At 43.1% G+C, this 15,232-nt stretch overlaps 1 protein-coding gene across 1 annotated transcript; it reads left to right on the forward strand.

Moving 5' to 3' along the window:
• Positions 1–3,701: 3,701 nt before the first annotated feature.
• ccn2b (cellular communication network factor 2b) lies at positions 3,702–13,222 on the forward strand (the record flags this gene model as incomplete). The annotated part of the gene is made up of 5 exons (XM_079232412.1): positions 3,702–3,812; positions 5,016–5,229; positions 8,379–8,630; positions 9,011–9,261; positions 12,917–13,222. Exons 1-5 carry the CDS (start codon positions 3,759–3,761, stop codon positions 13,220–13,222), a joined length of 1,077 nt encoding a protein of 358 aa, XP_079088538.1. The 5' UTR covers positions 3,702–3,758.
• Positions 13,223–15,232: the final 2,010 nt, after the last annotated feature.

Here is a 15,232-nt window from a genome sequence, read left to right on the forward strand (position 1 = left end):
AAATAAAGCACAAGTGTTATAATATTTAGTATGTCCATTAAAGGATTAGTGTGTGAGATTTAGTGGCATCTAGTGGTGCAACCAACTAAATACGCCTCCACTCACCCCTCCCTGTCCCAAGAGTGTCAGAGGCGTACATGGCGAAGTTCAGGTAGAGATATTTAGGATTTTATTACTACTAGCAACTACTCTTATCAATACTCTGTTCTTTACCCTGACTCGCAGACTCCGAAAACTGGACATATGTAGATATGAATGTATATTTCAAAGAGAGCAAAAACCACTACAATTTTTTTTGATATAATCAGCCTGAAGTTTAGTTTCTCCATCTTCCCTCTGCATCAAGAGAGCTAACCTTTACAGCAGGAAGACTAACACCTTCACTTATAACCACATCTAATGTGTTGTTGAAACACATCAGGACAGAGGAGGACATAAAATGCTAAAACTGACAGGATGAATGGTTTCTGCTTTATAGCTTGTATTGCTAGTGTTGTGCGTGTGTCAGTATGTTACCTAACAGTTCTGGGGTCTCATTTAGAACTGTTGCGTAGCCACAATACAGGGTCTGAAGAGGCGTACGCCACTTCACTGTGGTGATGATGCCACACTCCTTCTCCAGTCACCTCACCTGGCAAATCTTCATCTCCTGGACATTAATGTGTAGAAATAATGCGTATAGTGATAGCTCTCGTGCAATCGCTCCATATCATCATTATCATAATGCCATGAGAAACACAAGTAAATAAATACATGGTGTCCACCAAACTTCCTTAATGTTCTTTTAAATGAGAGGTGGACCACTGATTGCCGCGATAGTTTTGATAGCAATCAGTCTGACTGCTGTAAACATATAATTACTACGATGATGCTCATGATATGTTGTGCTGTATGATAGACACTCTTTTAGGACTGAATGGAAGAATTGGGAGTGAATGAGTGTTCTTCCTCTCGGTAGTCTCTGTGATTGCCTGTAAAGACCAGCAGCTCATTCCTATGCATCAACATTCATGAGCTTCTTTGCATTGATCATTTAGGGTTAAATGTGAGCGTTGAAGGATGTGAGGCGCCGCACATTTACAGGTTGATTTGGCATTTATAAAAGAAAATATCTTACTGGCAGGCATATGGAAGGTTTTATAAATTAGAATATATTTTGGTGTACGTGCATTTCCTCATTTGAATGTTCGCATACATTTAGTGTGGATCCTTTGCAGGACATATTTGAATTTCACATGTAGTGTTTTTTATCACTAGTTTGTTTTGGTGTGAGTTGTCACAGAGATCATAGGGATTAAATAAACAGGTCTAACGTTATGTCAACCACATGTGGGCAGTGCTGTGCCAGCTTCGTTCAGCAGGCAGCTGTCCCCTGTCTGGGCATAGTGCTCAGTACAGTGGTGTTATGTACCGTCTGTGGCAAGAGAACACACACACATCACATTTCATGATGTGGTTACTGCAGAAGGGCAGAAGTCTGCCAATGCACATAACAAGGACTCTCTGTTTTTATACTTACCCAAATCCAACAAGTGCTTCTTTTAAAAAAAACTAAAAACATTTGCAACCTTTTCACCGCTGGGAGAAATATTGAAATGGGTTTCTTACATTAAAAAAGCCAGGAATTGAGAGGTCTTTTATAAGAGCCTCCAGAGGGAATGAGCTTGCACACATTAACACTAATATGGTATTAAAGGGAATCTGACAATGCGGAAGACGTTCAACACACTTAGGATATCGGCCTCATGATCTTTTCGGTGAATTTTCAGAAGTGCTGCTACAGGCCTAGACTGCTGGGGGACATCTTATGCCGTGTTCACACCGGACGCGGCTCGAAAATTCGCTCCGTGTTCACCGCGGAAGTTTACTCGCGTGAGTGAAACGAGGGTGTTCACATCAAATGCGAAAAATCGCGACGCGAAGGGGGCGTGGCTTAGCTCTGTTGCTTGCCTCTGTGAGAGACAAGCGACGAAGCTTTCATTTCCGCTATCGACCATGGAATAAATAACCACCAGTTCTGCTTTATACTTGTTGTGGAAGTCCCAAACATGTCGGAACATGAAGCGCCCTCGTATTTGGGTTCATAACATCATCCGTAGCCGCACACAGCTCGGTGAATTTCACCGACTCCTCCAGGAACAGCGTCTCGCGTATCTCCGTAAAACGATACCGATTATGCCATCCAGCATGGAAATAACCACCAGTTCTGCTTTATACTTTTTGTGTAAACTCCACATATGTCGGAACATCAAACTCCATGGTGTCTGGGTTCATTATAGTACCCGTAGTCCCACAACAGCGTCTCAATGAAGCCGCTGTCAGCGCTGGTTCAGGCGGAGCAGCAGCAGTTTCATTCAGAAACGGGGAGACGGCGGTGGTGACGGGCGGAGCTTCTCAACGCTGATTCTCAACGCTGATTCTCAACGCTGATTGGCTGCCGCAACTTTGCGTCACGCGATTTCTCCGCCAGAGTTGGGAGAATTCAACTCACGTGAATTCGCGCCGCGTCCTTCGCTTTGTTCGCCCCAGGTCAGACGTTCTGTTCGCGCCGCCTCCAACGCGTCTATCTCGCCGCGGCGCGAATAAATCGCCAATTCGCGTCGCAGCGCGTCTGTGGATTGACTTTACATGTAATCTGGTCGCGCCGCAAATTCGCGCCGCGTCCGGTGTGAACACGGCATTAGGATACACTGAGCTCCTCTTCTTTTTGTGCGTGTGGCTTTTCTGTCATTTTAACAGTAGGTGGCGGTAATGTACCTTTTGTTGGATAAATTCGCATTTAAAAAGAAGAAGAAGAAGAAGCTTGGAGCTAGGAGCTAGGAGCTATCTTGACTGAGAAACGGATTAGCTTGTGGTTGATTTTTTATGTGGTGAGCTTGTCAAACTAAAGATCTGATTTGTTGAAGTCCATGACAATTAACCACAACATCCACTCCCAGTGTACTTTAATCTGCAAAGGCTTAAACTGCTTTACTCCCATAGAGACACGTAATACATGTAGTGTATTTGTGAAAAACAATTACATTATAAAATAGATATAACTTTGTGATTCTGTTTAGGCCAGCAGAGAAGTTTAGCAGGCCCTGACGGCCACCACTGGAATGGGTGAATGATGACATGTAGCAGTAGTGTTACATGGAAGACTAGAAAAGCTTCAAACAAGTCTATTTACCATGTACAATGTTTCCATAATGAAGATATTTTAGTGTGAAAGATCATGAGCCCTAACTAAAATATGCATTATATCCAGCAATGTTTGTCTGACACGTAAAGTCATAAAGATGTCTTCGGGGCTTCAGACTTTGTGTTTCTCAACAGGACATACAGGTTATGCATCTTAATGTGCTGCTGCATGTGGTTCCTAAATCAATGCAACATGAACTAATTTATCTGATTCTATAACCAACATTCCTGAAATTTAAACTCAGATGGTTTGTCCTCTGAATACTACATTACATGATATTACAGTAATTGTCTGAGTCATATCTGCTGTTAGTTACCTCAAAGTGAACACCCCTATTAGTTGCCGTTGGCTATGAACTAATGATGATGAGGAGTCTGTCTCTGTGAGAAGGCTATTGTGTTTGGAATATGTTCCGCTCTAGAGTAGAGGACCATGGCTCTGGTTTCTCTGGCTACACCCACACGGCTGGTATTTAAGTCAGTTCCTCCTCCTCGGCTTCATCAGTCTGCTGCAGGGAGAATAACAAGAGCAACGCTTCAGCCGTGTGGACCAGAACTTCTGATTGCACTGCAACATGTCTGTGATTACTTCAGCCTCATTCTCTATTCTCCTGCTTATTATCTCATCGGTAAGTTTTCTCTTAACAAACAAATATTCTTTGTTGAAATGAAAAGCAATTTGGGGATGAACTCATATGAAGATGTAGGTGTTACGCTACTTTGGAAATCTTTATGGTACTTTTTAGTCAGCATGTGAGTCATGAGATGAAGTCATCCATCATGAAGTCCACCTCTGAGGATAAAGACAGAGATGCAGAGCTCTTGCTGGTTCTGGCTTTCCAAAGTTTTCTTTAGCATCTACCATCTGTTGCTGTCATGTTTTCTTTCTACAAACGTGTTCCCTCACTGCTGGGCTGGTGCTGAATAGTGGGAAGGAAACAAAACATGGAAAATATTTGCTGGCCCATGTGATCACAGTCTGGTGTCGCCATCTTGTGGCATTGTGTGCAGTCCAGACCAAAACAGTGACAGCCCCACTTTCAGAAACCTCTACTACATTAGCTGTAACAAATGTAGTAGAGGCAAATATATTCATACTTATTTAATTTGTTGGTATATTTAGGATGCTGTAGAGAATACATGTGTTTGCCATGGCATCAGTAAGCTCTTCTACCTTTGTTGTTATTTTGCATAAACTATGAAGGCTGTAATCTGTAGCTCTTCATGTTTGCTTTATTATATGTTTATTAGATCATTGGCTTAACCTTATAAGCACCAAGCCCCCCCGCGCCTATTCTCATTTAACAAAAGTTTCCTTAATTATCTCCGCAACCACAGGGTTGTTTAACTTCATTTAAATTGCTGTAATACCGTAACCTTTGTGAGAAGTGATCTATGGTTAAAAAAATAAAAAATAAAGTTTAATTAATTACGTAAATGATTGTAACTTTTCACTAAAACGTTAATAAGTACCCCTTACAACTTCGGATTTCAATAAAAGACACATCCCTGTAACGCTCCGGACTCTTTTTCCGGCGGACTCTTCTGACTCATTTGTTAATAGTCGGAGATGGGATGTGAAGTGTGGGCCCTTGGGTCCAACTCACAGTGACCCTGAATAGAGCCATAAAGTTGCATTCTGGTCATAACAGCCTACATTTGAAATGAGATAAAACAAAATAACGTGGATAAGCAAACATGTCTCAGGTGTTTCCTACTGTACACTCTTGGGTGTCATACACGTTTAACATTTTGCTCTGTTTCCATGTATACTTTCTTCCTGCTGCTACTTGACTTAGTGATTCAACCTGTGGTTTGTGTGTTTGTTGCAGACTGTGGCCCACGACTGTTCCCAGCCCTGTGTCTCTGCAGACCCCCCACCCTGCCCAATGGGTACCAGTCTGGTCCTGGATGGCTGTGGCTTCTGTAAAGTGTGTGCTAAGCAGCTGGGGGAGCCCTGTTCCCAGCAGGAACCCTGCGACCACCACAAGGAGCTCTACTGTGACTACACTCTGCTGAGTGACACTGAGACTGGCATCTGCATGGGTAATACGTTTAATGCGTTACTGGTGAAACATATAACATTCAAAAAGTGATCTTTTGTGATACTAACGCTGGCATTACGTGGGCAACTGTGATTCAGGGTAGTCCTTCAATCAGAGGATCGGCGGTAAGATCCCTGGCTCCGCCAGTTGGTGTACAGTACGGTGTTTGTTGTATGAATGTTACTTACTGCTGATGGTCAGCTGGCACCTTAGCCCCTCCCATCTGTGTATGAATGGGTCTGAATGATGACATGTAGTGTTAAAGAGCTAAGAGTGATTGGAAGACTAGAAAAGAGATAAACACGTACAGTCCATTCACCATGTAGATGATTGAATGTCTTTGTGCTTGGGATCATTCTGAACTGCAGAACATTGGAGTACAAGAAGAGGGGATCAGGCCACAGAAACTATAGATGTTAGTTGTGTCCAATACTTTCAGCCATCCTCATATCAGCATCTATCAAAGTTATTTTTAAACGAGCTATCAGCTGCCCAAGGAACCATTGGACTAAGAAAGTTAGAAAGATGAACATGAAACTGTTTTTCACTGTGAGACTCGGCTACTAACAGATTGTGCTTTTCGTATTTAGTGTCATAGCCAGATCTAGAGCAGCTGGGCCCAGTGCTCCACAGGATATGCAGGCCACAGCTTCCAGTGAGGGTTTTCTTGTCTGTTCCCGTTTGCCTTTTAGCTTTACGTTATACTTTTTACCCCACAACACACTACACTACATTTACACTACAGTAAATTAAGTAGTAAATATTGTCATTTTTAATTTATCCTGATTTGTGATTATGTCTTCCTGGCTGGAGTTGTTTTCCTTCATTTCAGGTTTTGCGATTTAGTGCGCAAGGCCTGTTGGTGTGTGCATGTGTAAAGTTGGTTTTGAGCTTTTTGGGCCCAACTGAAGTGCGAAGAGGCGTAGAAGCCTAGAAGATAGCTTTGACTATGCCAAGATAAACAAGACAAATGGGACTGACAGCAGTAGAAGTTGCAAATACTGTAATGACAGAGGTCACTTTGAAGGCTGATTGTCCTGTGTTACAGGTTAAAAGCAGGCTCCTTTCTTGCCAAGTGTATTGCCCTGAGTTGGACAGGGATCGGTAAGAGGGTCTTCCGTGGTGATGTTACCTGCCAGGGAGGCTGTACAAGTGAGGTTTTGGTCTGAAAGAGAGGATCTTTGGACCAACTGGGTGGATGTAGAGCCAACAAAGAATTTCATTGATTTTGTAAATGGTTTAGACTTTGATCGTACGGGTGGTATAGCCAGGGAGATGCTACAGATGTCTCAAAACAAAAGGAAAAAGAACAGCAGACATTTAGCCCTGCCGAATGTGCTAAATGTAGTTTTTAAATAACATACTCACATACTACTGACAGTGTTGGGGGAGTTACTCAAAAAAAGTAACTAGTTACAAAGTTACTAGTTACTTCTGAAAATTGTAACTAGATTACTTTACTAGTTACTGCATTTGAAAAGTAACTTCACTACTAGTTACTTTACTTTCCATTTTTTTAAGCAAATGTCCAAATTAACCGCAAAGATACATGGACAAACATCATGGCCCTTTCATCACTTTATTTTCAATATTCAATAAAGGGCATCTCTTAGCCTTTCCACATAGTGTATTGTAAACATGTAAAACAAAATGGCATATAAAACTCAGCCATTAACTTGAACGAACATTAACCCTGTTCACACTGTCTGACCAAAGAAATATGCCTCACTTTAAAATCCACAAACAACAGGATCCAAGAGGCTGTGTATGGTGGGGACATTCAGGTCAAACAGCATAACACATTGAAAACAGGCTTTTGGAAACATGAGACCCCACTAAACCAAATGGGGGCCGACTCCTAAGAACAAAACCAGCTTGTTATAGGAATCATTGTAGTGGTTAAAGAAAAATAGAAAAATTAATGGCACTTTTTCCCATGAAATAGAAACTGAAATGCACTTAACCCAAAAAATAGAAACAGAAAATGCAATTAAATAAACAGAAAATCCACTTCATCATTGCCTAAATAAACAGAAAGTGCACTATATCCTATAAAGTGTATTATTTTTTCTCTATTCCCTAACCCTTCAAAATAGCGATTGTATCGCATGAGTAAAAGTCTCTGGAATCTTTTATCCGACAGCCTGTTCCTCCTTGGGGTCAGAACAATACTGCCCAGGCTGAAAGCCTTTCCACAGTGTTGTAACTTGTTTTATTACATGATTTACTCTTATTGTGAAGAGCATGTAAACAGGAAGTGCTTTTACTTTGAAGGCAGAAAGTACAGGGATACGTGCTTGTTGACGCTAACTAATGTTGATGTTACGTGTGGAAAATATATACATGTCTGGTGCAAGAGCGCGTTCTCAATGCTTTAACAGTTGTAATACTGCAGTTCACCAGTAGAGGGATTCCGTTCATACAGACGTGTCTTGTCCTCATTAGAAGCTCAGGTGCACTTGATGGTATTGAGTGTTGTATTGCTTTGCAATATCCTTAATCCTAGGGAACCTGGAGAGAACCTCCCAGTTGGATCCGGGCTCTCCGTCTCCGTCTCCTCCATTCCCCGCTTCCCTCCTTCTACGCACCAGCAGCTGCGTCACTCAAATCACTCAGATGGAGTTCTGTGATAGGCTGTTCATCAGGAAGTGTCGTGTGACTCGCGCGCCGCTAAAAGAGAACTTTTCGGACTGGTACAAATGTCTTGAGTAACGTAGGAACGCGCGTTACTGAGGTCTAGTAAAGTAGTGTAGTTACCAATATTTTGAGTGTAATGCGTTGCTTTACTTCGTTACCTATAAAAGTAATTACGTTACTGTAATCCGTTACTTTGTAACTCGTTACCCCCAACACTGACTACTGAACTAAACAGAGAGCAAGCATGACGAGGAGACACATTCACACGCAGACAGACCGAGAGACAGAGATTAGCTAGAAAAGAACAGAGGAGCAGAATTGCTGTCAATAGAGACTACTGCTCGCTAATAGGCCGGTAATTCTGCAAACTTTTTTGTGAACCCTTTAGTGTAGACCCATCAGATAGTCTTAGACATCTGTCTCCCCTGGTGTTCTAGAAGTAAAAGCTGGTTGTATTGTGTTGTATGTGTCCTGTATGAGTGATCGTGCTGCATGTTCTCTGTCTGCCTATAGCTCAGGAGGGTCAGACATGTGACCTGGGGGGCGTGGTCTACCGCAGCGGGGAGTCCTTCCAGCCCAGCTGCAAGCACCAGTGTGTGTGCATGAACGGAGAGATCGGCTGTGTACCGATGTGTGCCAGGGAAGTCCGGCTGCCCTCCCCTGACTGCCCGTACCCACACCCCATCCAGATCCCTGGGAAATGCTGTGAGGAGTGGGTGTGTGACCAGTCACCTCAGGACCACCACTACCAGTCAGTGATGGCCGGTCAGTGTCACTTCTGTCACATCACCTGCCCGTAGTTGAATTCTTTGTTTTACTCAGTTAGGATTCAGCTAATGTGTTGAACTGTTTTTTTTGTTTCCTCTGTTATTTCCCCCTTTCTCTAGTCCAGGGGATGGGTAGGGACAAAACACACAACTATAATAAACGGAAGTTCATTGAACTAAAGAATTTGAAAAAGTAGAAGTTACATTTTAGCAAGATTTATTTTAACTTAGGTATATTCAAACACACCCTAATGCCTGCCAGCTTGGTTCTTTCGTGTCATCCTTTTGTAAAAGAAATAATTCCAATCGCCATGTCACTCCTTTCATTGCTTACCTCTCCACACATCTCTTTCTCCACCCTCACTACTCTTCATGCAGGGGCCTCTCAGATCCACCCCTTGCCCTCTTCAAATACTGGCTCAGTCATCAGACAAGTGTATCCCCCGCAAGCAGAGAGCTCCAGAGATAACTGTCTAATCCAGACCACAGAGTGGAGCGAGTGCTCAGCCACCTGCGACATGGCCGTCTCATCCCGCATCACAAACGACAACCAGCGCTGCCAGTTGGAGAGGCAGACCAGGATCTGCATGGTCCGACCCTGCAACAGACAGCAGGAAAAAGAAATCAAGGTCAGTGTGATTCCCTTCTTTAAACAGTGTTGTCTGTTTTCATAGCAGAAGGTAAATAAGAGGACGTATTTCCATTTTTCATGATTTCAACAGTTTTCCAAAACTGTTTGGGGTCAGAGCTACTCATGAAGAACTGTTGTTTATAATAATTAGATTTTGCTTTTCTGATCAATTGGGTGCATTTGTTGCTTATAGCCCTGAAGGATTGCCAGTCCGATGTGCTCTTGAATTTATTTCATAGGGCCCAAAATCACAAATTCTCCTCAGAGGGCTTTACAACCTGTACACATAGACATCCTCTGTCCTGGGACCTCACATCGGATCAGGAAAACCTCCCTGAAAAAAAAAAAAAAAAAAAGGGAATAAACCTTCAGGAGGGCATCAGGATGGACAGAAGTATGATATATGTCATGTGTACACAATGAACAACATAACAGAGTTTTAACACATTCAATTCCAGAATGATTCATATAATGAGTAGTATACATGATGAAAAAGTTACAACTATACCAAAAATAACAACAAAAAAGTTACAACTATACCAAAAATAACAGCAACAGTGGAACAGTAGAATAATAATCTCAAAGAAAGCAGTAAGTAAGTTGAAATAAATGAGTTTTAAGTGCAGTCTTGAAGGTGGTGAGTGTTGGAGAATGTCTGAGGTGATGGAGAGAGATCCAGAGGGAGGAGGCAGCAATGGAGAAGGTCCTGGTCCGATGCTTCGACAGGTTGGCGTCTGCGGATCTGAGGTTGTAGGTGGGAATGTGTGGGTGCAGGAGGTCAGAGAGGTATGAAAGGGTTCAGGGTTGTGAAGGTGATGAGGAGAATCTTGAACTGGATTATTTGCTGTAGGGGAGCCAGTGGAGGTTTTGGAGGACTGGATGATATGGTTTCTGATGTGAGTGGGAGAGCAGCTGGGCAGCTGAGTTCTGGATGGATTGTAATAATGCAAGCTCTCCGGAAAGTACATAGCAACCTCCCCAAAACTACATTGTGAAATTTTTAGACACCACCATTTCTGTCTTACGACACAAAGATCAGGACACATCACTTTTAAAATAGTTTGGGGACTGGAGTAATGGTCACCACTTTATTGAAAACTGAAGAGATGATTTCGACAGAGAACATTTGACCCTAAGTCAAGTGGTGACTATAGTAAGCATTCACAATGTAGTAAGCCTTCTCCAAGCCCACAAAGCACACGTAGACTGGTTGGGGAAACTCAAAGGACCCCTCCAGTAGTCTTGTGAGGGTAGAGAGCTGGTCCACTGTTCCACGGCTGGGACGGAATCCGCACTTCTCCTCTTGAATCTGAGGTTCGATAAACGGTCGCAGCCTCCTTTCCAGCACCCTTGCATAAGATTTCCCCGGGAGGCTGAGTAGTGCAATACCCCGATATTGCAAGCACACTCTCCGGTCCCCCATTTTTAAAATTGGAACCACCACCCAGGTCTGCGGGTCCATGTGCACTGTTCCCGGCCCCCATGTGATATTGAAAAGTCGTGTTGGCCAAGACAGCCCAACAATGTCCATCAGCATCTCAGGACGGATCTCATCAACCCCTGGCACCCTGGCGCCCTGCCACATAGGAGCTTTTTGACTACCTTAGAGGCCTCCGGCAGGGATATGGATGCAGCCCCATCCCCACCCCCCAAGTCTTCAGGTGCTGCCTCCTATCCAGGGGACATGTTGGCCAGGTTTAGGAGTTCATCTAAATGCTCTTTCCACCGCCCGACGATGTCCCACGCCCTGGTCAGCATCCGCGGCCCTTCTGACCTGTCGGTACCTCTCAGCTGCTTCAGGAGACCCCTGAGCCAACCAGGCCCAAACAGCCTCCTTCTTCAGCTTGATGGCTTCCCTTTCCCCCAGTGTCCACCACTGGGTTCTCGGGTTGCCACCACAACAAGCACCGATGACCTTCCGACCACAACTCCTAGCGGCCGCATCCACTATAGAGGCTTTGAACATAGTCCACTCAGATTCCATGTCTCCAACCTCCTTTGGGATGTGTGAGAAGTTCTTCCGGAGGTGGGAGTTAAAGACCTCCACCAGACGTTCCCAGTTTACCCTCAATACATGTTTAGGCTTGCCAGGTCTTTCCAGCTGGCTCCCCCACTATCTAGTACAACTCACCACCAAATGATGTCCCAATGGCAGCATACACAAGGGCTGAACCTTGAGACACTCCCAGCACAGACTAGACATAGCAGATTTACAGATAACAATACTTTGAAAGAGGTGTGCTCTTCATACCCACCCTGTTATTCAATTAGGATGCCATGGGCAATGTGACTACCCAATGGCCTCTGCTAGGACTTGCATGTGTTGTGTTGCTGTGTTGTCTTTCAGTGTTCCTGGTTGGTTGGTTAGAGCTTGAGGCCATCAAAGAATCGGAGGCAGCTGGCCACTGCTTGCAGTCTATAAGACCCGCCCCATCCTGGAGGATTGTGCCCCCCCCTGACACACTTTGTGCTATGTTGGGTGTTTGATTTGCTGTACTGTATTTGACCATTACCTCAGTTGATTTGGCAGTATCAGAATCAGAATCATCTGACCATGTGTGTTTAAACATAGCCAATAAAGCTGACTCTGGTTGACTCCGGTTTCATGTAGCTCTTCGTACTTATATACATACACAATATACAATAAATAAGATAAATATAAAAAAGACATTAAAGACAACAAAGACAAAAGACAATTACAGACAACAGTAGTCAGAGTAGTGCAAGTAGTGCAGATGGAGGTGTCTGATTAATTGTTCACCAGAGTGATGGCCAGTGGAAAGAAGCTGTTCCTGTGGCTGGTGGTTTTGGCGTACAGAGCTCTGTAGCGCCTACCAGAGGGAGGAGTTGGAACAGCTTGTGTCCAGGGTGTGAGGGGTCTGCAGTGATCTTTCCAGCCCGCTTCCTGACTCTGGAGATGTACAAGTCGAGGATGGAGGGCAGGCTGGAACCAATAGTTTTCTCTGCAGACCTAGCTATCCGTTGTCGTCTGTCTCTGTCCTGTTTGGTGGCCGATCCAAACCTCAGAGTAATGGAAGTTTGGGGTATTGTTGGGGGGCTCTTTCTAAAGTCCATTGTCATCTCCATAGTTTTTTTCATAGTTCCTGCCAGCATCATTTGTTATAATTCCCATTTTGGTTACATATGCTAAATTAATTTCAGTCTTTGTTAAATAAAAATATATTTATTTAGTTAATCCCTTGCTTGTGCTTCCATTATTTGCTGTGGTCTTGGAGCAGTCAATTATATAGCCAATGTTGCCCTTAGATCGACAGGTATTGACATCAGCATCAGCAGTAAATCAACGATAACTTTGGGAAGGACAGTTTCTGTACTGTGTTTCACAATAGGCTTACATCACTACAGCCACAACTAATATGTGTTTTATTCAGTCAATCATTACAAGACAATAAGTAAAGCCACAATCTAATTGTGGTGGCAGGGGCGTGGTTAGCTCAGCTGCAGAGGGGAAGCAGCATTAAGGTCTGCTTGTGTCATTTGGGCTGGGGGAGACTCGGGGAGGTAACTGAGCTTGTTACACTAATATACAAAACAAAAAGACTGAAAAGGTATAGGTAGAGAATATGACCAAGTACATTGACTCAATGATGATGCTGACATATCATTTACTGATTATCATCTCTGTCTCACAGAAGGGAAAGAAATGTGTCCGGACACCAAAGGCCCAGCAAGGGATGCACTTCAAGCTTTCGGGCTGCTCCAGCACCAGGATGTACAAACCCAAATTCTGCGGTGTGTGCACGGACAATCGCTGCTGCACGCCACACACCACCATCACAGCCGAGGTGGAGTTCCACTGTCCAGAAGGAGAAGTCTTCACGAAAAAGATGATGTTTATCAAAACCTGCTCCTGCCATTATGACTGTCCACAAGATAATGACATCTTCCTTGCGTCCAACACTCGGAGGATGATTGGAGACTATGATAACGACATGTGATGGGAGGGGTACTCATACACACATTCTGTTTCGAGGCAGTTGAAAAAATGAGTTGTCATCAAGCCAATGTTGCTATGAGATGTTGGTCTGAAAAACATCCACTGACAAGCAAATGAATTGGAAGATGGATGTTTAACATGAGCCCCTATTTAACCTACCTAACCCCAACTCCAGCCCGTATTTATGGAAAATAGAGAGAACATACATTCTTGGCAAAACAATGCTCACACAAACACACAATATTATCCAAACCAGAAAACTATATATATATATATATATATATATATATATATATACCAGAAAACTATATATATATATAGTTTTCTGGTTTGGATAATATTGTGGTTAAATGTTAGGAAAATAAATATATATAGAAGACTGTAAGAAATGGTTCAAATCTAACAAAAGTTAGAAAATGTGCATTTCATTTTAGATTGTTTTGTAAGAAACACTATTTCTTAAGATAAAAAAGAAATGTTCATGCTAAGATAATATATTCACTAAGAACAGAAGATAATACATTGTAGCTATGTTGCTTGGTATTCTGTCATGCAGTAGGGAGTCAGCATTGCAAATTAACAGACATGGTTGCAGTTACATACTCAAATAGTTATGAACTAAACGAAAGCCAAGAGCTTGATTTTCTTAATGTTGTCTGTAATGTTGAGATAATGGTTTTTAAAGCATTATAATTGCATACTTTTTTTTACAACAATAGCTTTTGTTATCATGAGTAATGATATCAAGACAAGTGAAAAAGCATCAGTAATGCTTAAAGACCTATAAGCACTATCCTTTAAATAAAATAAACCCCTTTAGCCCTAGGTGAAAACTCAACTGTGCCCTGACAGTATATATATATAGATATATGTGTATGTTTGTTTTCATTCATTCAACCACCTATAGTGCAATCATTTGTAGGTAGGACGCAGGACAGCTGCTAAAGTGGTTGTTGTTCAGAGTCTGTAGCACGATGTTGTGTAGAAAATTAAATGATCCTTTATTACTTGGGGAAATTCTTCTCTGCATTTGACCCATCCTTGGTTAAGGAGCAGTGGGCTGTTCAGTGTCTTGCTCAGGGACACTTCGACATGTGAACTATGGGGGGACTGGGGATCGAACCAGCCACCTGTTACCGGTTACTGGACGACCACTCATCCCCCTGAGCGTGATGGTGTCTAGCTGACTGTAAGGCCCTGATTAGATGGATCATGTTGTACAAGTTGAAAACTTGAGGCGCTCTGTACTGCCTTTTTTTTGGTTACTATCGTTGGTAAAGTCATAAAGCTCAGAGAATCCAGCAACATTCATTAAAATTAGATAAAATGCTAATGACATTGGGCATTGGTGCTCTGAGCTTATCCGTCTATGATAGATAGAACACTGACATTACAGCTTTACTGACTTGTAGACTCAAGTCACATGACTTCGACTTGAATCAATTCTGGAATATCCATCCGGATTCCGTAATGTTTGTGTTCCCCAATGTCCGGGTTCTGTTCCATAATGTCCGGGTTCCGTAATGTCCAGGTTCCGTAATGTCTGGGTACCGGAATGTTTTCGTTCCTGAATGTCAGGGTTCCGGAATGTCCGGGTTCCGGAACTGGACTAGCCTGTCTTGATCTTGCACTTGACTAGGACTTGCCTGTCTTGACTTGGGACATGACTAGGACTTTCCTATCATGACATGGGGGCTTGAATAGGACTTGCCTGTCTGGATTTGGGACATGACTAGGACTTGCCTGTCTTGACTTGGGACATGAATATGACTTGCCTGTCTGGATTTGGGACATGACTAGGACTTGCCTGTCTTGACTTGGGACATGAATATGACTTGCCTGTCTTGACTTGGGACATGACTAGGACTTGCCTGTCTTGACTTGGGACTTGACTCTGGACTTGCCCGTCATGTCTTGGCACTGGAGTGCATAGACACGACCTTGTTGTGACTTCAAAAGAATGACTTGGTTCAACATTTGTAGCTTCATGTAAGAGTTGATGGCTGCATTG

The sequence above is a fragment of the Taurulus bubalis genome (genome assembly GCF_910589615.1).
Source record: "Taurulus bubalis genome assembly, chromosome: 16".
Classification (NCBI taxonomy): Eukaryota; Metazoa; Chordata; class Actinopteri; order Perciformes; family Cottidae; genus Taurulus; species Taurulus bubalis.